This window comes from Gallinula chloropus (assembly GCF_964237585.1).
Source record: "Gallinula chloropus genome assembly, chromosome: 2".
Taxonomy (NCBI): Eukaryota; Metazoa; Chordata; class Aves; order Gruiformes; family Rallidae; genus Gallinula; species Gallinula chloropus.
In genome coordinates this window covers 66,423,305-66,446,128 of record NC_140086.1, presented here as the reverse complement: position 1 = coordinate 66,446,128, position 22,824 = coordinate 66,423,305, and the positions used below count along the sequence as shown (strand labels likewise).

General features: G+C 41.0%; 1 protein-coding gene across 1 annotated transcript in view; it reads left to right on the top strand.

Annotated features, from left to right (window-relative positions):
* The window catches only part of GABBR2 (gamma-aminobutyric acid type B receptor subunit 2), a gene marked incomplete at both ends in the record, with an annotated part of 476,157 nt that overhangs the window by 431,465 nt on the left and 21,868 nt on the right, over positions 1-22,824 (top strand). Inside the window, 2 exons of the mRNA XM_084260450.1 lie at positions 6,768-6,878; positions 21,184-21,408. Of these exons, the coding sequence (XP_084116576.1) occupies positions 6,768-6,878; positions 21,184-21,408 (336 nt within the window). The remainder of the gene's footprint in view (positions 1-6,767; positions 6,879-21,183; positions 21,409-22,824) is intronic.

Sequence of the window (22,824 nt, the reverse complement as noted above, 5' to 3'; positions counted from 1 at the left end):
GGCTCTGTCACCCTCACTGTGAAAAAGTTCTTCTGCATATTGGTGCGGAACTTTCTGTGCTCCAACTCAAAGCCATTGTCCCTTGTCCTGTCCCCATAGACCATAGAAAAGATCCCCTCTCAGTCTTCTTTTCTCCAGGCTGAACAGTCCCAGCTCACTCAGCCTTTCCACATAGGGGAGATGCTCCAGGCCCTTAATCATCTTCGTAGCCCTCCTCTGGACTCTTTCCGAGAGATCCCTGTCTTTTTTTGTACTGGGGAGCCCAGAACTGGATACGGATCCTTGGCTTCATGCATTAAAGTACTTGAAGTGACTGGAACATTCTGTGTTACAACCTAAGATAAACTTAAGGTTTCTAAAACTTTCACAAAACACGGAGCAATTTTTTTTCCTTGTTTGCATCACTTGTAAATGTCACTAATTTATTTTTAAGTCATACAGTTAATATAAATAAATGCTGTTTTAAAAGTAAGTTACAATCTAAAAAAATCACACATTTTCATTTTAAGTAATTTTGCAGAGAGACATCATAAATAATTGCAAAACTGATTTTAAATGTAATTGCAAGTCATTAAATTTATTGAAATTGATCCTTTTCCAAGCAAACAAACAAAAAAGGTTAAATAGATAAAGTTTCCTTCAACGTTTTTCTGGTAGATTTCTAATTTTTAAATTTAGTTTTAAAAATTCCTAATTCTAATTTCTAATTAGAAATTTAATGTAGAATATTGCTTCTCTCTCTGGAGCAACAAAAGTTGGAGTGAGAATTTTTATACTGCATCATAGTTACAAGAAAGAAATGTGTTTTTCTGACTCAAAGAAATAAGGCACAATAGACTGAATTCCTCTCAGATTTTCTAGGCAATTTGATCAACCTTTATATGGTGACTCCTCCTGTACAGAAATGGGTTTCTGTGCAAATTAAGTACATCAAAAGATATGGGGCTGAAGCAGTTGCAACTACTTAATGAAATAAGCTATTGTCTTCCACCTCAGATTATGGGAAAAAAAATAAAAGTAACATTCCTAAACTTTCATTCTCACAGGAAGTTTTTCTACCCAGATAGCAACTGATGTAGTACGCTGTCTTGCTACAGTTCTGCAGTCATAGTCATCAACTGTAAAAGTTTTTACAAATATAAATAATATTATTTAAATATTTTTTTTAAAATCTAAATTCAACTCTGATATCATTTTGTCCTTGAGGCCTGTGTGATTCATACTGTATGTAATGGACATTGTGGTTGCTCAGAACCTCGTCTTTATCTTCTCCGGAGGTCAGAAGATTTATGTTTCTCATTTCTTTTGCAGGAGTCATGAAGCAGCCAGGTGTAAGGATAGTTATTTAGTTGAAAGCCTGCTTCTGTTAACAGAATCCTGCATTCCTATACCAGAAAACAGCCTTTACTGTCTGAAAAAGTACTTTGCTCACCTTTTAAAAGCTGATTTTCTGTTCCATGACCGAATAGTCCCATGACTGAACCAAAGAAAAATGTGAAGAAAAAGTCTTTTAATCAATCACTGTCCTGGATTGTTAGAGTATTACAGAAATGACCCAGCTTCTCAATTAATATTGATGAAAAATTAAATTGGCCACTGGACTGCAAGAATCCAGTAACAATTTTGTACATGGCTGAGCTGCAATATAGGATATGATGTGATCTGTAATGTTTCTGAACCCAAGCTCAGATATGAACAAGCTTTTATTCTAAGTTTCCTACCAAATCTTTAATTGGAAGATACTCCAAGTGAGCTACCCCAGTTTAGTATTGCATTTGCTATCTTGCATTCATGGAAAGTATAACTACACAAAGTAAAAAATACATGAAACAAAAGGGATCAGTTTCCTGGCAGATCTCTTTTTTCTATCACAGTTGTTTTCCTCTAAAAATACCCTCAAAGAAAGTAGACAGCCTCTGATCCTTCTCTTTCCATCAGTAACTGAGAGCTTGACTACAATGCACTGCATGCAACAAACCATATGAATCCTTTTGTGGAACACCTTTGCACCTGGGTATACAGTTTAGCACAGAGGAGGGCCTGTTACAATGGGCCTGTAAATTTAAATTCTTAATGACTTTATAGTACAAATTAACTACAATTATCCTTGGGGGAAAAAAAGTGAATTAAAAAAGAAGTAAGGATGATCTTCTAATTTAGCAAAATCTGGATTTTCTGATAACGAATCATATTTCAGCTCCATATGACTGTTGAATGTGCCAAATTAAACATGCTAGAGATGTCTAATTCGTGCTGCAGACTAGTGATAGTATACAGTCATTATGCCAGCTAGATGGAAGCCATTTAAAGGGGAGATAAAACAGAGAGTGGGATGGCATACAAAGACCATTTTTTCCACACAACAGGCGAGTATCATCCTGTATTTTCCTATACTATGGGAACAGTACAGTTTATTTTAAACCTAGTAAACAGAAGCTGCAACTGTTTACCTTATGTTTCATATCCGTCTTTGGAAAAGGCTGAGACCTGATGTTCTGATTTTCTCATTGATGAATGAAGGAATCAGGGTGTAACTGATGGGCAAGGTGGCTGGAGCACAATCTTATGAGGACCGGCTGAGGGAATGGGGGTTTTTAGCCTGGAGTAAAGGAGGTTGAGGGGAGACCTTCTTGTTCTTTATAACTACCCGAAAGGAGGTTTTGGCCAGGTGGGTGTCAGTCTCTCAAGTAACAAGTGATAGGACACAAGGAAATGACCTCAGGTTGCACCAGGGGAGGTTTAGATTGGGTGTTAGGAAAAATTTCTTCACCAAAAGGTTCATCAATCATTGGAACAGGCTGTCCAGGGAAGTTACTGAATTACCACCCCTCAAGGTATTGAAAAGATGTGTAGATGTGGTGATCAAGGACAGAGTCTAGTGGTTAGTCTTGGCAGTGTCACTTTAATGGTTGGACTTGATCTTGAGGTTCAGGGCTTAATCTCCCCTGAAAATTTCCCTGCTTCTTTCATGTGGTTTTTATCTTCACACCTGCCTCTGGCAATACCCACTGAAGACATCGCTCACCTTTTACAATGAGGACCTGCCAGCCTGTAGGTAATCTGTTTACCAGTTTGGGTTGCTTTCTAGACCTAGCAGATCTGATGTAAAACAAGCGTTTTACTGACAGTGATACACAACTCTTGTGTGAAGTGAGCAGATTAAACTGTTTATGTTGAACTGCTGAAAACATTCAAGAAATTGATGTCAATGTCAGAAACCTTATTAGGTTTCAGAAGAGGTAGGAAGGCTTCAGCCTAATCACAAGATAGGAGGTCTTTGGGCTTTTGAGAATGACATCTGAAGGGCATTTAGATTGTTTTCTATAAAAGGAAAGGGCAAATTTCCAGTACATATATAATCACTGGTAGCATTTATGTTGTCATCCTCTCTAAAGCGGTAACAAAGTGCACAAATGGTGGATGATTAGAGAGGTCAGTGAAGTGCTCCATTCAGCTGTAATTGTAGAGTTTTCAAAAATTCTTTTGACATCAGAAAATATCATATGTTTTTTTAACCCAGCTTTTTTTTCCCTGTGATTAGTTAATTCATGCAAAATCAGGGAAGAAACAGAATGGCAAATTAAAAGCAGTAAAACAGGAATGTCATTTTGCAGTAGCAGTAAGTAATCAGCAAAATCAGTTTGCTGTAGAATTGCTGCTACCTGCCAGTGCTGAACTCCAAACGCACAAGACCTCAGTGAAATTTTGTTTAAAATACTACCACCTTGCAGATCTGGAAGGGACTTTGAAAGAAGCCCTGCCCCGTGCACACTTTTGCTGATGTGGCAATCAGTTCTCTCTTTTCCTGCTCCCCCTTGAGCACTGCACAAGACTTTCACATCTCACATAGAAAGCCTGAACACACTGTTTTACTTAGTTAACAGGCTTTAAACTATCATTGCCTCATAAAATCTGACAATCTACCTACTAAGATGATGTGACTTCTTTCTAATCGTATGTGAAAACAAGTTCTGGTTTAAATTTCAGCAGATATTTTTTTGCCTGGGTCTCACTAGTGGGGTTCCCCAGGGCTCCATCTTAGGTCCAGTTCTTTTTAATATTGTCATAAATGACCTGGACTCAGGACTAGAGAGTGTCTTAAGTAAAGGAGGAGCTGTTGACTCTGTTGAGGGTGGAAAAGACTTACAGAGAGGCCTGGACAGATCAGAGAGCTGGGCAACCACCAACAGCATGAAGTTCAATAAGGGCAAGTGTCTGATTCTACACCTGGGAAGGGGCAACCCTGGTTGCACACACAGACGGGGTGATCGGACGCTGGAGACTAACCATGCTGAAAGAGATCTGTGAGTCTTGGACCACAGCAAGTTACACATGAGCCAGGAGCGTGCCCAGGCAGCCAGGAGGGCCAGCCATATCCCTGGGGTGCATCAAGCAGGCCATTGCCAGCTGGTCCAGGGAGGTGATTGTCCCACTCCACAGTGCACTGGTGTGGCCTCACCTCAAGTCCTGTGTGCAGTTTTGTGTGTCACAGTACAAGAGGGACAACAAACTATTGAAGAGTGTCCACAGGAAGGCAACAAGGACAGTGAAGGGTCTGGAGGGGAAGTCTTATGAGGAGAAGCTGAAGTCCCTTGGTTTGTACAGACTGGAGAAGAGGAGGCTGAGGGGAGACTTTATCGTGGTCTATGGCTTCCTGATGAGGGGGAGCAAAGGGGCAGGTGCCAATCTCTTTTTGATGACTAGCGATAGAACCCAAGGGAACAGCATGAAGCTGAGACACAGAAGGTTTAGGTTGGACGTTAGGAAGAAAATGAACAGGCTCCTGGGGGAAGTGGTCACAGCACTGAGTTTGGCTGAGTTCTAGAAGTGTCTGGACACTGCAATCAGTCCCATGCTCTGACTTGGGTGGCCTCGTGTAGAGCCAGGAGTTGGACTTAATTATACTTATGGGTCTCTTCCAACTCAGGATATTCCGTCATTCTATGATTCTGTGATACTCAGAGTTGGTTAAAAGTGGTAGAGTCCTTCAGTCTAGTGCAAGTGGAGGTTTTAATCTAGGGACAAGGGAAACAAACCATGACATTGTCCATCACACCAAGTGGAAGTCTGCATTATTTGAACTCTTTCTTGTTTCATAAAAGTATGAAACTGAAGTAGGGGGAAAACTTTGCAGAAAGGATGCTGAGCTGGGCAAAGGAAGAGACAGTCCTGTGCTGACTGCCCAGCATGAAGGAGAGAAAAAAAAAAAAAAAAAGATGTTCCGATGGCTACAGGCTCAAATTTTACAGAATTTACATGATTCCAGACCATGAGGGATGTAACAATTGACATACTATACTCAAAGAGGAAAAAAAAATCTCTGCAGTAGACATAGCACAAGATTCTTTGTGTGGCTTTTGTCCCCTCTGTGTCTACCTCCTGTTTGTTACATTTCTTTTTACAGTATATGAGAACTTCAAAAAGACCGGTGGAAAAAACCTGAGCCGTGGACTAATGCTGTGACCACTGAAATCCATAGTAAAATTCATATCAGCATCAGAGGCAGCTAGAATAAGCTTTAGGATATTATTCAGGTCTCTCTAAGGTCCTTACACACATAATTCTATGTTTCAGTTGCTGAAAATGTGATTTTTCCTTAGCTCATATAGTAATGATTATTCTCTGCATGAGACATTTTACACATGGGAAATTGCACAGGGAAAGAGGAAATTGCAAAGCACTGGGAAAATGAGGTACAGAAAGTTATGGCTGGGTTAATCTCAGCTTAGCAAAAGCTTCAGATCCAGTCTTTCCAAGTAGAAAGGAAAAATGGATTTAGGTATTTCAAGGTATTCCGAAAAATAAAAGGGACTGGAAGCACACACGGCTCCAAGTAGCCAACAGGAGTTTGCTGTGGTACCTAACTAAACCAGGATCTCCTAAAATCACATACAAGAGGCACCTTGTGTTATTAGACAGTGTACAACATTAAAAAGTGTTTGGAATGCCGTAATATCTAAATGCAGACTGCATAGGAGCTAGTACCCATGTCAGCTGGGTTTCTTTTCCTGTTGTAAAAAAAGGGGGGGTGGGTAGGTTGGGGGTTGTTCTTCCAGGTTTCTCTGAGTCTTGATTATAACTTCTCCTTCATACAAACAGTCCCGATAGTCTGCAAATCCTCTTGATTCTGCGCTTTTCTACAGTCTCCTTTTTGAAGTAAATGGAAAGCCACAAAGCTTCCGGCAGTATTAAATTTTGCATAGATGTTCACTTGCTCTAAAGGACGTTTTTCCAGGTTTTCGATGATTTATACTCTCTCCTAAGCTACTGGAGTAGTTTCCATAATAAATGGGCTCTGATTTAGCCCATGGTTATCAATGAGGAAACACAGCAGTGTTTCATACATTGTTTATCAGCCATTTGCCAGTGTCACAAGAACTGCAGGTGAAAGAAGGGATGACTTGAAGCGCATTTATTTTCATGCCTGTGCGTTCAAGCTGTTTGCCTTGTAGAAAAATTGGATGTCCTGAAGCTGATAAATGTGACCAACACTGCTAAAGACGGAGTGACTTCCGACTTTTCCTTTCTGGTTTGCAGTAGAGGTGACCTCACCAGGTGGTAGCTGTCACGCAGTTGTTCTCCTCCGATCTTTGCTTTTCACTGTATTCTTTTGCAGGTCCATGGGTCTGCAGTCACCACAAGTTACTTTAAAGCTGTCAATTCTGTGCTCTGCACAACCTCAATCTAATGAAAATAGATTTAAGTACCTCTGAGGTCTGAATCCAAATAAAACCTGAATCCAAATATTCCACCTTTTATTTCTGCAGCCGGACCCTGCGGGCAGAGATATCTCCATCCGGCCAATCTTGGAACACTGTGAAAACACTCACATGACAATTTGGCTTGGGATTGTCTACGCTTATAAAGGGCTGCTGATGGTAAGTATAGCTCAGTGCACAACACTGACTTCAAGCTGCTCCTTGCTGATAGGCATGAACTGAACAATATTTGCTTTCCTGGTGGCTGGGAGCGAGTTAAAACTTCCTTGAATACATCTTTTACAATTAGACCTGTTCTGAAGTTCATTTAGGTGGTAATATGTGGGTACATGGATGCATAAATTAAGACTCCTATAGCCCTTATGCCGAATACTATAGCTCTACTGCAAACCAATAGATTAAACTGGGGAAAGATGGGTCTATGAAAGACAACAGTGTAAATAAAGAAGCCTGACCATCTTAATTCCTTTAGGTTCTCCAAAAAGGTGGAACTAGATTATTCTAGCTATTTGCTTCTGAGTGACCAATGTCCTTCAGGAACAGTCACGGGAGAAGCAAGATGAATTTGGAGCTTGAATCAAAATAACCCTTTTGTCACTGAGGCCCATCTCCACGGAAAAGATTTATTTACAAAAGGGGAGCCAGGAATCTTGAACCTCGGCGGTTTAAAAAGGAAGCAAACCCAAAAAACCCAAATGAAACCCCACCTGTAAAGGTGATTATTTGTGATTAAAAGCTCCTAAGCCTCAAGGTTTTAAAAACATCTGATTTTGACAGCACTGACCAGCTGAACACCTATCTTGAGCTGAGCCCCATCTGGATCCTAAACCTAGATAAACATTAGTTTACACTGCCCAAAGGGTTCAATCTGTTCTGTGTATTTGTAACGTGCCTGTTCGTCTGGACACCCGTGAAGGACTGGGCAGCTGCTTCCACTCAGCATGGTTGGTGCTGCTGCCCTGAGGCAAGCCAGGGAGAGGGAGCTGATGGCGCCTGGAGTACTCCCCTTCCCTCTCCACAGCAAATGACCACTCTGCTGGGCTGCAGAGTCCTGCTGCTTTTCATGCTGCTTTTTTTCAGGCTGAAAGATCTTTAAATACACAGTATGAACTTCAATGGGAAGGGATGAGAGTTTTTGTTTTGGTTTGGTTTTTTTTCAATTTTGAACAGTGAGTAGCTTTGTGGTCAGATTGGCCTTCTGGCAAGTGCCTTCAGGCCACCATGTCTCTCCAGTTCCCCAGGTAGAAGCTCTGATCCTGGAGCTACTAATCAAAAGGAAGCCTTCCTTTCAGAAAAGAGGACAGGGAAAGGGAAAGGGAAAGGGAAAGGGAAAGGGAAAGGGAAAGGGAAAGGGAAAGGGAAAGGGAAAGGGAAAGGGAAATGGCAGCTTTAGGTGTAGATGTCTATTTTTAGGAGAATGTCAAAGCAGGCTGTGAAACTAAGAGCTGGGACGTAATTCATCCCCTTCAAATGGATCAGGAATTAGGAGAGAGTCCACATCTCAGCATTCCTTACTGGGCAGCTCTGAGAGGCTCTGGATTCACTGTAACCTCAGCATGTGGCACAACATCATTTTGGTTTGATTTTTGTTTTGATGGCAAGGCCACCAGAAGTTACAAGCCGTGACACTGACCAGCACAGGAACCACAGTAAAATACAACTGTGTCTGTCGGCATAAAACATCATATTTTATGCAAAACTACAGCACACCTCCTCAAATAGTACAAGTACAAATTGTATCTGGAGCTTCTTTGCACACCAGTGAACTAGTCCAGCTCCACACAGACTGGTACAAACAAAAGGGAACAAGGGCTCCTTCAGGCTGTCAAAGCCCGTGTACCATAGCAGAGCCCATCTGCAAGTCCTCACTTGGAGCTGGGAGCTTATGAAATTCCTGCTTATATTTCTTTGTTTAATTTATCCCAGTTGCTGATTTTGTCTCTTTTTTAAGCCGAATGTTCCAAAGAGACATGGCTAAACTGGAAAGCATAGCTTTCTTGCTGACAAGGTATTAAACTTTATTGCAATATTTATATTCTATGTGGTGAAGGTTTGTATCTGTTAGGTCACTCATCTTCAGGGATGAAGTTATTAACTTTTCATCCCTCTTCTAGCGTATTACTTCATTATTTGCTTGAGATATCTGTCAATAAATTCCTGCTCTCTACTTGTGAGAGTATTTTTCACTTTACATATTTAATTTTGCAAAGTTTTACTTAGCTAATTAGTTAAAAAGAACAATTTTTTTCCCATACTTTTGCTATTTTCCAATCTCCTTGTGAAGAAACTTGGGACAGTTCATTTTGTATTCTCACAGGTAGAATTTGCCAGTGTTCCTTATACAAGTATGGAAGATATGTTTGCCTGTGGTTCTGTTTGAAAAGTAAACAAGTAAATACATTTGCTTCACTTAGAGCAGTGTAAATAGACAAATTAAATAAAAATTCCTTTAAAATATACCAAAGGATTCAAATGAACAGTGGGTTTGTTTGGTTGAGATTTTAGGGTTTTTTTCAGAAATAACTTCAATCATGTTTTCAATTAAAAATCTGCCATTTGTTATTAAAGAGGGAAAATGTCATCATGTATTTTAAAAATGCGTTCTTAGGTAATTTTCTTTGAAGTTCCTCTCAAGTGTGAGTCGAGCTGGACAGTGATCAAACTGCATTGTTCCCACTGTTCCTTTGCCCTAGAGTGGTTTGGTGGCAGGTATTGGCAAGCATGTCGTACCGTTTTCTACAAGATCCGTGACTCACTTTGTTTAAGTTTGCAAATGCCATTTGGCATTACTCACTCTGCTTATTTCAGGCACACAGCGTTTCATAACCACCAGTGAAACGCACACTTTTTATTACACCCGTGCCCTTTTATCACACAAGTCGCTGCAGATGAAAAAGGAAGCTGCTCTTCTGTACCACTTAAATAATTGCTGTGGTGAGTTATGTGAGGACAACGTGATTGACGCACTTTATCTCGGCGCCAAAGATGTTTGTGTTCACCACACATACTTTGCCTTCAGAACAAAAACCAGAGCCTCTCATGTTGCTGTATCACTTTATAGAGCTTTATCTAATATGGAATTCCTCGCTTGGTAATAGTAAAATACCTACCTCTAATTTACAGTGAAAAGCTAGGATCGCTAATTAAAATACAATGCAATATTTAAGGTGAAGTGGCTTAATGATTTATTCAGGCCACAGTTATTTATGGTCACCTCTTCTGGTCTCAGAATGAGAATACAGAAAAAATTGGGTGACCCATAAGAGTAATTTTCTTTTCTAGCATGAAGATACAAAGCCATAATGTCCATTCTGGTCACTTAAATATGCTGATGTGTTGAATAAATCACTCAGGGTATGACAGAGTGGGGAAGGGAAGGGAAGGGAAGGGAAGGGAAGGGAAGGGAAGGGAAGGGAAGGGAAGGGAAGGGAAGGGAAGGGAAGGGAAGGGAAGGGAAGGGAAGGGAAGGGAAGGGAAGGGAAGGGAAGGGAAGGGAAGGGAAGGGAAGGGAAGGGAAGGGAAGGGAAGGGAAGGGAAGGGAAGGGAAGGGAAGGGAAGGGAAGGGAAGGGAAGGGAAGGGAAGGGAAGGGAAGGGAAGGGAAGGGAAGGGAAGGGAAGGGAAGGGAAGGGAGAGGACATTACTCACCAGGTTGTACAGATTCCTTCTGTATTAAAGTAAGCAAACATTTGAAGTCAGATTCACAATTCTTTGATTGTTTTGAAGGGATGTGAGGAAATGCTTCCTAACTGCAGGAAGGTTTCTCAGTTTTTGGATTCAGATGCCTCAGGACTGGTGACCAGAGAATAATAGGAAGAAAACCATCCTAAATCTTGCTTTTGTCATGGTGTTAATCTTCTTAGTGACCCTAGCCAAGTCCCACCATACATATGGGACTCAGGTTTTCCCCACTTCAGGTTCAGTTCCTAAAATGAAAGATACAAGTTCCAAGTCTGCCGGTGTGTACATGGTGACCAGCAGTTACAATATGTCCAGCTTTTATTGCTGATGCAGACATGGTCATGTGTTATCAGTGCTTACACTAACATATTTCTGAAGGCTGTGAATTATTTTTCCGATCTCAGCCAGAACATTAAGGATGGAATGAACTCCTCCAGGGTGTTTTGCCACATACTAGACCTTACAGTTCAATTCCCCTCTTACTGATAATGCATTTAATTAACATTAATCTCAAAGTGTACATATGTTGAACGTTTCATTGTGTTGCTGATGTATTATTACCATTAGCTATTATTTATTTACTGAGAGACAGACTTTCAAGTTCAAGGTATATTTACAGTTTGGCTGTTGCTCTATGTATCAAATCCTACTTTTGGCCTGTAAGTGTTAACTGAGGGGCTTTTATGCTATAACTAATGCTACTGACCACTTTTGATGCACAGTTTTTAACGTATGGTCCTTAGCTAACCTTGCTAAGGATGAAAGCATTGGTATTTTATGGTGGATACAGAAAAAAACTGATGCATACATCTAATAATAAAGGTCGCTAAGACTAAGAAATTTAATTCTTTCTATTGCTCATATTCCAGCATTCTGTTTTGGTCACTGTAGCTAACATACTGCACAACACAGATGTAACTAATTTATGAAGCCAAATGAAGTATTAATTCAAATAAAATACATTTAGGTACTTCCAGTACCTAAAGGGACCTACAGGAAAGATGGAGAGGGGCTGTTAACAAGAACAAGTAGTGATAGGAGAAGGAGCAATGGGTTTAAAGTAAAAGAAGGTAGATTTATATTAGATATAAGGAGGAAATCCTTCCCTGTGAGGGCAGTGAGGCCCTGGCATAGGTTGCCCAGAGAAGCTGCGGCTGCCCCCTCCCTGGCAGTATTCAAGGCCAGGTTGGATGGGGCTTTGGGCAACCTGGTCTAGGGGAGGGTGTCCCTTCCCATGCCAGGGAGTTGGAACTAGATGGTCTTTGAGGTCTCTTCCAAGCCAAACCAGTCTGTAATTCTATGGTTCTGTAACTTTGGGATAATGTTCAATCTTAATTTCAGAAAGGAATCCCTCTGCTCCCTGAGGCTCTCTAGTTGCTAAGTTGAATTTGTCTAGCTCTGAATTTTAAACCTTGAACCCTGGTGGGTCTTGCACATATGTTATCCCTTTTTATCTAAAATTACCTGATGTCTTTATTTCCACGCAATGAACCCTGAGTTTGGCAAAATTTCTGTGACTTTTCTAAAAATCCTGCTAATTGTTTACAATTCTCAGCCTTTGCTTCCTCTGCACCATTTCCAGCCACAATGTTATAGTCTCCTTCAAGTCAAATAAATACGGGATGGCATTAGGTTCATAATTTTAGGAAACCTATCCTTTTTCCAATAGCTTCTCATTAATAGTTACACGCTAAGATCTATCGCCTCAATTTCAAGCAATTAAAATTTGTTGTATTGATTTTGTATCATAACTATTTTTAAATAACAATGCCATGCAGTATTAAGACAAATACTACTGAGAGATCCAAGTAAGCTGCATAAAAAAGTGATTATCTTTATGCAGTCTTGCAATCTCATTGAAGAAAAAATAATAGCATGTTGAATTATATCTCTATCTTCTTTTTGTCATTTATTGCTTGAGTTCATGTATCAGCCATTTAATTAATTTGCTTAGGATAGAAATTACCATAATAACTCTGTAATCACTGAAGATGTTCTACTTTCTTTTTTCCCATATGGCCTCTTATTATCTTACGTGGAGCTTTTCCAGAATTCCGAGAAATACCAACAATTAAGTCCAGCAGTCCAGGCAACTTCTAAATCAGTTCCTAAAACTGCTTGCAAGTTAGCAGATCTCTCTGATTAAAACAGCTTGTCTTGACAGGGTGTTCAAGAGCTCTCTTACCGCTGGAATAAGCTACATTTCACTGTTTTGGCAAGACTTGAATGCGTTGCTCCATCTCTATAAAAATACAGGACAAAAATATTCATTAAGTATATCTTATCATGCCCTATTACTATTGAATTTGTCATCTTCCAAGGAATGAATCATTATTAGGATTCCTTTTCCCTCCACACACATTTTTAGAAATCCTTATGAATTCTGTTAACACTGCTAGCCATTCGTTTTCTACTATATATTTATTGTACCTTTCCACTACCTGTATTTTAGAACTTCTATTCATAACCATCACTATGAAGTTCCTCTTTTAAACATTTGTCACATTCTGTCTGCGCCTTCATGCAGTTGTATTGCTTGTTTGTCTTAAATTCCACAACAGGTAAGGAAATCTTCTTTACATTTGCAAAGTTTAGGGCACCAAACCATACCCAAACATCATCCAGCAATATTAGGTCATAAATACTGTTATTGCTTCCCCTGCTCTCTTCTCCAACAGCTTCCTTTGCTTCAATGGCTAATCCAGAAACGTTACCTTTGCAATGTTTTCGTGCACTTGGAAGTTGATTTGCAAAAAAAAAAAAAAAAAAAGGAGTTAAATGCCACAATTTAGAGTTTGGGCTGAAATCCATGCCCAGCGGCACAATCATCAGGCAGCACGTGGTGCTCTTGCTTTGGTGGGCAGGAGCAGAGAGTGGCTGAACGGGGTACATGGACCTCGTGAACCTGAAATGCCTCTTCTCTGAGCTCTGTCAGAGGTTGGTTGTGTGAGAGGTACCAGTAAGCAAAGAGGTACTGAGCCTGCTTTTTGAGCAGGAGGTTGCACTAGACAATTTCTTCAAGTTCCTCCCAACTATTTCACAACACAATATTTAAAAACCTTCCTATTCTTAATTAATATCTTTATCAAATTAATATGTTTTCTGTGAAGAAAAATTGAATAGTCTCCCAATTATGTTAAAATTCCTAATTATTGTCTTTACCTTTGATTTTTAACTCATCTACTAGCATTCTTTCCTAATTCCCTTCATGATCAAAAAGAGCAGTGAAAAGGAGGGACTGCCGCCTTCTCAATTTCGTTGCAAGATCCTAATTCATATTTATGGTGGGTTTAGTACCAGCCCATCTGTCCCATCTTACAATCATTAGAGAGGAGGATAACTAAGCTTTGTGGTGGGGGAAGGTAGTTTATAGTAATACCAGATATTTATTATATCTTTAATAAAACATTGACAGAGTTTTAGATGCTAAAACATACGTTACCATATGGTTTTGTAGGATAACTTTTTTTCCCTAGTATGACCATAAGGAAACTTCAAATACATTCTTGAAATATTGAAGATATTTCAGTATTCCCTTACATGTCTCTTGGCATCAGTTTCTGTTTTTATCAGAGATGTTTGATGGTTTTAGAGTGTTGTGAAAGCCTGTGGTAATCTTATGCAGGAGACAATATAAAGCTATTCCACAGTGCTATTTGCCCATAACCAATTCCCTATTCCTTTCGATGTAGTTACTAGTGTGTGTTTCAGGACTAAGCAGAAGTTAGGTGGAGGAAAGTCAAGCAGAGTCTGAATAGAAAGAGGGAGAAGGATTTATTAACCTGTTGATTTGGAGTATAAAGTGTAGAGTTTTATCTGGATGCATGTTGCTGGCCATAGCTTTATGCCACTGTTTTTCCATCTTACTCTCGGCAGGACCAGACTAAGGGACCCTGCGGTGTAAAAGATTTGGCTGGGACCTTTACAAAGAAAGCTCTTCCGCTGAAAAGCTGAATATCATATCTTGCCATTAAAAAAAATAATTAGCTATTATGCCAATGCTCAGTAGATCTATTTAGCTTCTCTTTAGTACTGCCTATCCAGAGCAGCTCGGTGAAAATGAACTAAAGACACAGCTGACTCATGCTTGATCAGAGGAGTAAATGATGGTTTAACATCAGATTGTACTGACTGTCCTTTCACTGAAATCAAAACATGCCTCTGTCTGTGGTGATCTGGATTTAATGAATGAACATGACTAGAGAATTCCAACTTCACAGTTACTTCAGACTGAGAGGTATTTACAGGTCAGAGTCCAGAACTGTGTTTGTTTTAAGGGGCAGCAGGAGACAAAACCTCCCAGTAATCTAGCTAGGAAAAACAACAAAAAAAACCCCAAGCCCACACAAGCAAAAATCCAAACCAAACTGAAAAATATCCCCAGATGTAAGACCTCTGAAGTAAAGGCTTGCTTTTGTTCTTTCATGCTGCACAGCAGGGCTGTGATCCACAAGTAAGCTCAGTAAGTGCTATTACAATACAATAATTAGCTGAAAAGCTGCAGCCTGGTCCAATACATAATCTTTCCAAAACCATACCCTCCAGTTATTGGCAAGCATGACTTCTGACAGGATTTGAGACCTTTACTTTGGTATTCTCTGCTCTTGTCTGATATCCTCAGTATAATTCTCTTTCTTTATCTTTTCTAATACTGCTTGTAAACCATGTTCAACGTATAAGCAGACATGACTTTGAAATGAAACATAGAGACAAAATGGTTTAAGGACAATACAGGGCAAAAGGGAATATAGGAGGATAAATAATTTCCTGTCCATCATCTGCCAGTCTGTGCAGTTCAGTAGAAAATTAGATATTTGATGGTATTAATATGTTACAGAATCACAGAATGCTAGAGTTTGGAAGGGTTCTAGGAAGATCATCTAGTCCAACCCTCCCACCAGATCAGGATCACTTAGACTAAATCACACAGGACTGTATCCAGGTGGGTTTTGAATGTCTCCAGAGGAGACTCCACAACATCTCTGGGCAGTCTGTGCCAGTGCTCCGTCACCCTCACAGTGAAAATGGTTTTCCTCATGTTCATGTGGAACCTCCTATGTCTATATCCAGTTTGCGCCTGTTGCCCCTTGTCCTATCATTGGACATCACTGAGAAGATCCTGGCTCTGTCCTCCTAACACTCACCCTTTACATATTTATAGACATTGATGAGGTCACCCCTCAATCTCCTCTTCTCCAAGCAAAAGAGATCCAGCTCCCTCAGCCTCTCCTCATAAGGAAGATGTTCCACTCCCTTTCCCTTAGTAGTCCTGTGCTGGACTCTTTCAAGTAGTTCCTTGTCCTTCTTGAACTGAAGGGCCTGGAACTGGAGACAATATTCCAGGTGTGGTCTCACCAGGGCAGAGTAGAGGGGGAGGAGAACCTCTCTTGACCTACTAACCACACTCCTAATACACCCCAGGATGCCCTTGGCCTTCTTGACCACAGGGCACATCGCTGGGTCATGGTTATCCTGCTATCTACCAGGACCAGCAGGTCCCTCTCACCTACAGTGCTCTCCAACAGGCCAGTCACCAACCTATACTGGTACCTGGGCTTTTCTTCCCCACATGTAAAACTCTACACTTGCCCCTGTTGCATTTCATTACATTTCTCCCCTCCCAGCTCTCCAGCCTGTCCAGATCTCATTGGATGGCAGCACAGCCCTCCGGTGTGTCAGCCACTCCTCCCAGTTTTGTGTCATCAGCAAACTTGCTGGTGCTGCACTCTGTTCCCTCATCCATTGATGAATATATTGAATAGTACTGATCCTAGTACCAGTATGCCGTGGATCAGTAAGCATTTGTTACTGTGTTAGGCAGTAGTTCTGTGAATGAGATTTAAAATGAACATGCTAGTAGAGTTTTGAGGAACAGTGTTAAATGTTTTCCAATGCTTCAGCTAAAAACAGTTTTATTGTATTCCCAGCCATCACAATGTAGTCAGTACAAGATTTTTAAACAATAAAGTTCGCCTGTTAAGCTCTGTAAACATAAGCCTGTTATCCCTCTGAGGCAGCTTTCTCTTAGAAAGCAATGCAGCTTTCTCTTAGTGACCAAAATTCTATCATTGGCCACAGTGGTATAATTCCATTGTTTTCAGATACTGTTTTCCCCATATTTGTACAGTGGTTGTCTCACAGCCTTTTTTGATACACTGACAACAGGGCCTAAACTCACCATATCAACTACTAGAAGGTAATATCCTAAATCAGTGTAATGACAAACTGAAGCTGCCTACCCTTATCCAAAAGATGAAACAAACCAATCTTACCTGTAAAGCCCAAACATTCAGAGAAAACCCAAACCAATATTTTATGACATCAACAAGACTTCTATTTAGTAGACCAAAATGGGGAAAGGCTTTAAGTTAATGACTAACAATGTAGGAAGCCTTCCTAGTTGCATTCTCAGTGTGTCTTTGGTTGAGATTCCCAAAGGGACTGAAGTTGAACCATTAGATTTGAGAGTAGATTATTGTGATCCTTAAGTTTTAGATGTCTGCTTTCTATAGGCAAACGCATAGCCCCGAGTTATCCAAACTCCTTCTGTGATGCACAGCATCCATCAGGAACCTCAAGATGGGAGTTGCCTAAGTGAACTGGTATAAAACAGTGGGGACAGATATGTCCTACCTCTCTCTAAATCTAGCACATCGGCACAGTTAAGAACTCCCTGCTCTACCCTAGTGTGTTCATGCACACCTTCTCTAAAGATTGTTTAATCAGAATTCTCAGCAGAGATCAGAACTAACATCCCACACAAGTGCCCAAGTAATTAAGACAGTCAGTCTCTCATTACATAAAGTCTGACAGCTCTGAGAGAGTTCCTTCTGAAGACAGCCTCTAGTCTATGGCTAGGGAGTGCATTTCAGGCAAAATTTGGAGTTGTGTCATGTTGTCCAAACATAAAAGCTATGCAATGTTCATCATGACCACCATTGTCTTGAACAAAGGTGGCTGACCCTGTATTTTGTGTGGTGCCCAAGCAGATAGATCTTCTCTGAGAAGTCTACCAGCTTGAGCCCTCCAAGAGCAATAAGAGGGGGGACAGCTGCATTGCAAATCCCATCAAGCCTTAAATGTCAAATTGTGGAGCAGTCTCGAGACTTAGGTGTCCCCAAGCATAATAAGAAGTGTCATTTACATAGCTGGGGAAGATTGGGTAGTTTACAAACCAGGAGTAAAGAGCAGCTCAATTTGAGTACTGACAGTCCGTGTTTTTAACTGGAGCTCATATGTTTCATATTCAAAACCTGTCAAGAAGCCTCAGAAATCCGGACCTTTCGCTAACAATGTGTGCATCAACCAAGCCACTTTAGGGACTTTCCAGATTCTTCCAGTCATAAAAGTAAATCTTTCATTTGTGCAAATTGGCTGAGCCTCAGGAAGGGGGAACACGAGAAAGACAGATGGAGGGAAAGCAAAGTGTCCTGTTCCCTTAGGAGGTCTCTGTCTCAGAGGAGAGATCGTACCAACTGAATGGAATCAGGCAGGCAAACAAGGAACACCTCTGGGATCTCCACTGGCCAGCTGCAAAAAACTGCCAGCTTTTATCTATGCTGGAGTCTCAGAGACGAGCTGTTACTTTTAGAAAAGGAGAGTTCCCTTCCTGAGGCAAGAGTTTTACCCAAAATGCCAATAAAAATTGAAAACACTGCTCTCGAATTTATAGTGCTTCATTCTGAGGAAACCCACTTGCTGCAAAAGTCTCTCTCTTTCTTTAGTTATCATATAAATAAATATCTTCCCTTCATCTGGAAGATACTTAACCATTTTCCATGCTGTTCTCAATTATAAATGAGAATGGTCCAAACCATAACCCCCACAACACTGTTCAAATTATCTTTTTCCATTATAATTGATATTTTAAATCGCTTTATTACTGTCTCAGCTATAAATTCATGCCCATTATTTGTAATAAGTGCTGGCCTCATTTAAGTGTGTTGGCTGCATTCCCAGAATAATGCTTTTGGAAGGGAATCTGCTCATAGAGGGAGAAGTGGGGGAGAGTAGGGGATGACCTACAACCCTAAAAATCTCATTAATAATTAATTGTAGCAGGAGCAGCTAGAAATATTCTCCATAGTTAATCAGAGTCTCATCCCTTCAAAAACATGTTACAGAGATACACACACACACACATGCACAGAGATTCCTTCTGCCCCTCAGAACAGCCCAGCCCAGCCCAGCCTGTTTGTCAGTTCAGGGGCTGGCAGAGTATAAATGTGCGGCACAGCTGAGCTGTGCGGCAGCCAGAGCACGGGGAATGCAGAGCAGGCAACCGCTGAGACAGCGGAGTGCCTGGAATAGGTTTGTATCCTCAGTAAAGTTACCGCTGGTGGACATCCCCAGTGCTCTCAGGGCGGCACAGCAGGCCGTTTGCTGCTGCAGAGTGTCTAAAGGAGTGTCTGTGCCCTCCATATGCGCCCAGAGTCAGACCTGAGAGCAGAGCAGTGCTGCCTGCACCCGTCCTTATTGGAATCTTCAGCTGGGTTTCCTGAGGGGCTTTAGAAAATGCATTAAGGGATGAGCTGCTACTCTGGCACAACGTTATGCAGCTCGATAAACAGCTGATCCACCTCAACTGCGCTGTGTGAATGGCTTTGAGACCCTGCTCTCCTCCAGGTAGCTGTCAACATTTACCTTGGCCTCTCAAGAGCAGCCCCCTCTCACGCTTTCTTACAGCAGCCACTACTTTTCTTCCTGTACTTCTTAGGCTTCTGGGAAGGGCAGGGGAAGAGGCAAGGGTGAGGTGTGGGTTCTAGTCCTACTAGAGTTTGGGGGTTGGGCTCGGTCTCTTGAGGTCCCTTCTAACCCCTACAATTCTGTGAAACAGAAGAGATGGGCCAGTGACAAGGGACTGCCATGGAGACGGCCAAGTCCTACAGGGAACAGGGTGGGAATGGTGCACAAGGCTTTGGTAAGGGTTTCAAGGGCAACTGCTGCCTCTGTTGGTGGGAAGGGCCACCCCTGCCTATGTATCTTGACTGGATTGCAGCAGTGCAGTAGCATCACAAAGTGGGTGAGCAAGAGGCTTGCCTGGTCCAGGCAGCACTTCCAGCCTGTCACACTCCATGGGCTGAGAGTAGATGCCTAATCCACCAAAGCCTTCCAGCCAGGTCTGCTGATAAAGGTGTGGCAGAGTAATGTGTACTGTAGGCAAGAGAAGGACAGAAGCCAGCCAGCAAGCTCAGCCATGGGAGTGGCAGGCTGGAGCTCAGCAGACCACCTGGGATTGCAGTGCCTGGGTGAGTTGGTTGGTGGTTGCAGCCTGATGGTTTCTGTGGGAGTGCAAAGCAGCTGAGTCACAAATGGTTGGGGGTGTTGCCATTGGTAGTTGAGGTAAAAGCTAAACAACTGATTAAGGAAAGTTGCAGTTATTAATGTCCAGTTGTCACTACAGTTGAAAGCACATAAGGGCAAAACTGGGTTAGTACAGCAAACATAACTCTGTCAGTCCCTAACTCTCCTCCTGTGCTTGGCTGGCAACCAACCAATGGTCTTCTTGCCTTCAAAAGTCTTTATGTTTTTTCCCGCAGGCAAAATCCCGTAGATTTTTGACTAGGTGACTCTAATTAATCCACAAATTACATCATCATAGACCTCTCATTTCCTGGATTGCCACATGGGTCACAATTGTTTAAAATATATTATCTCCAAGGAATGACAGTGGACAAATGTGATGGTCTGGGAGAAAGGTTACCAAGGTTAATAGCAGTGTATTTTTCCTTCCTTTCCCTTTCTTGTCTGTCACTGCAGTGTGATCAGAAAAAAACTAGAAAACACAGAAGCTATGTCTTAGGTCTTAGTGAGGGCTCCTCTCCCTGTCCTTCCCTTCCCTCCAATGACATCTGCTGTCTGCCATTCTTCCCAGGGCACCATATACTCTTACCAGGCTTTGCCTAGGTTTGTAGGCTGGGTTACGTATCTAAAATGTCTCGAGTTCCTTTATGGTCTTACTGTGCTGCCAGAATTTCTCTGAGCAATGTAAGAGGAAAAAAAAAATAAAATAATGGTTTGCAGCAGTTCATGTTGTAAAAGAATCTAATTGAATTTCAAGGGATGAAGTTGGCTTCCTTACACTAAAGACTTTCCCCTGCTGAATTGCAAAAAAACATTGCAAATAACAAAGGGGCTAAAACTTAAAAATACACCAAAGAAACAAGCAAACAAAAAATTGCCACAGGAATGTTTCATGCCAGAAATCATTAGACAACTGCAATTGAAAGGCCATTACTGACTCCCACTATAATAAAAGACATTATAATTGCAGTCTGAACAACTGGGGTGACACTTTCTGGATTGTGGATTTGTCTCCCATGGGACATATCTTGGCACTGCTGTTTATTAATGTAGGTGATAATCATACAATAAATGACTGGATTGATAAGTGTATATTGAGAAGAGCTCCTAAAAATAGCCAAAAGAACAACGCACATTACATCTTTATTGGAATCCTTGAGAACAAACAGGAAGGACTGTCATTAAAAATTACTAAAAGTAAAAAATAAAGATGGCCATAACATTGAGAGAATTTTTTTTCCCCATCACGATCAATTCCAAGATTCACGTTTTTCTGGTGAGAGCAAAAATCTGTTCAGGTGAGCGAAAGAAATCACACAGGTAACTAGCTACTGAATAAAAGGTAGGTGTATATCTCTGTCTTGTAATATCACCTATATTTTTCAAGTAAGAAAACATACCAGTGTTAAATCAATGCTTTTTCTGGATGTCAGCCAGTTCCTCTTATAATTATCCTATTTTTTCCTTCTTTTACTATTTCAGTTATTTGGGTGTTTCCTAGCCTGGGAGACACGAAATGTCAGCATTCCTGCTCTGAATGATAGCAAGTACATTGGAATGAGTGTATACAACGTGGGAATTATGTGCATTATTGGAGCTGCTGTTTCATTTCTTACTCGGGACCAACCCAATGTGCAGTTCTGTATCGTTGCTTTAGTCATAATATTCTGCAGCACCATTACTCTCTGCCTTGTGTTTGTACCTAAGGTAGGTGAATTTGTTTAATGTGTGCCCAGATTTATTGGGGTTCTTCCCTTGTTTTGTAATTGTGATTTAATATGCACAAGTCTGTTGCCTTTCCAAGCATGGGGGATGTGTGTGAATTCTAAACCAAGCCCATCTATTATCTCTTGTCTCTGAGAGGAAGAGCAAAGCTTCATGAGATTTTGGAGAAAGTGTAATATACAGAGTTACAGGACAGTGCTTCTAATATCTTTACTGAAACTGTTACTGGGGAAACAAAGGTGTTTTTCAATGGAACAGACCCCGTTTCCAACTTATAGGAATTTTTTTGGAAGCACAGCAAGTGGGCATTCAGGAGACACAGGTCCAGTTGACTACCCTACCACAGCAAGATAATCAGGATCTCTGCTTCCATACCTATAAAACAGGAAGACCTTTTTTACTTCACCAGCATGCTGTAAAGTCAACTCTGTTGAAACCTCCAAGGTCCTGAAGTATGGTGGTAGAATAAGCTTTATCAGTACTTCAGAGGGAAACTATACGTACACTGCAGATGCTGACACTGAAAGTATTTTTATTAACAGGTATATTAATGGACTAAGCAAGGCACAGCCTGGGAGGCATATACTTCCATTTATTTTTGCTCTTTGAGGCTCTAAAAGAAACAGGAGGCACAAACTAGTGATGGGAGCTGACTTCTAATCTGAAAAAAAGCAAAGTTCGTTCTCCAGGACCAACTAAAACTGGAATGTTCTTTAAAGTTCTGCAATTGACTTCCCAAAAATTAAAAAGCTTCACAGACATATATATATATAGTCGTATTCTTATTTAGGATCTTTGTGAAGAATCACAACTTCATTCTAAATTAAGGGAACATTTGCAAACACAGCAATGGAGGGTACTTTGAAATGCTGCAAAATTTAAGTGTGTATGCTGTATGAAAATGCATATTAAACCTCTGATGCCAAAAATACCTCCACAGACTGTCAGAACTCTCTTCAAAGAGAAAATATTATTAATGCTGTGACATGCTCTTCTGCCCCTTCGCTTTCATGCTCCTTTGCCCATCCTTCATTTCTGCTGCCACAGGCTGATTTTCTGTTTCCTTTTTTAACCCCTTTGTCTGCTCTTCTTTTAAACCCCACTTGCCCTGCCCTCCTTTTTTCCTCTCAGTTCTTTCTACGGAAAATATAAACATGAACCATAGCCTTGTAGCATGAACTACGTCAGCTCATTCCATGTATTGTCAGGTTTGCAAATGCTTGACTGTTTTGCATTCAAAATGATCACTGGGTAAGCTAGAAAAAAAGAGTTTGAGGCAGGAGCTGGAATGCATCACTTCCAATGCCCATGTGTGTGCTTTCGCATCTGGACAGTTCTTCTTGCACTCATGTACTTTGCCCTGCGTTTCTTCTCGTCATGCTGTGCCACAGTTACTGC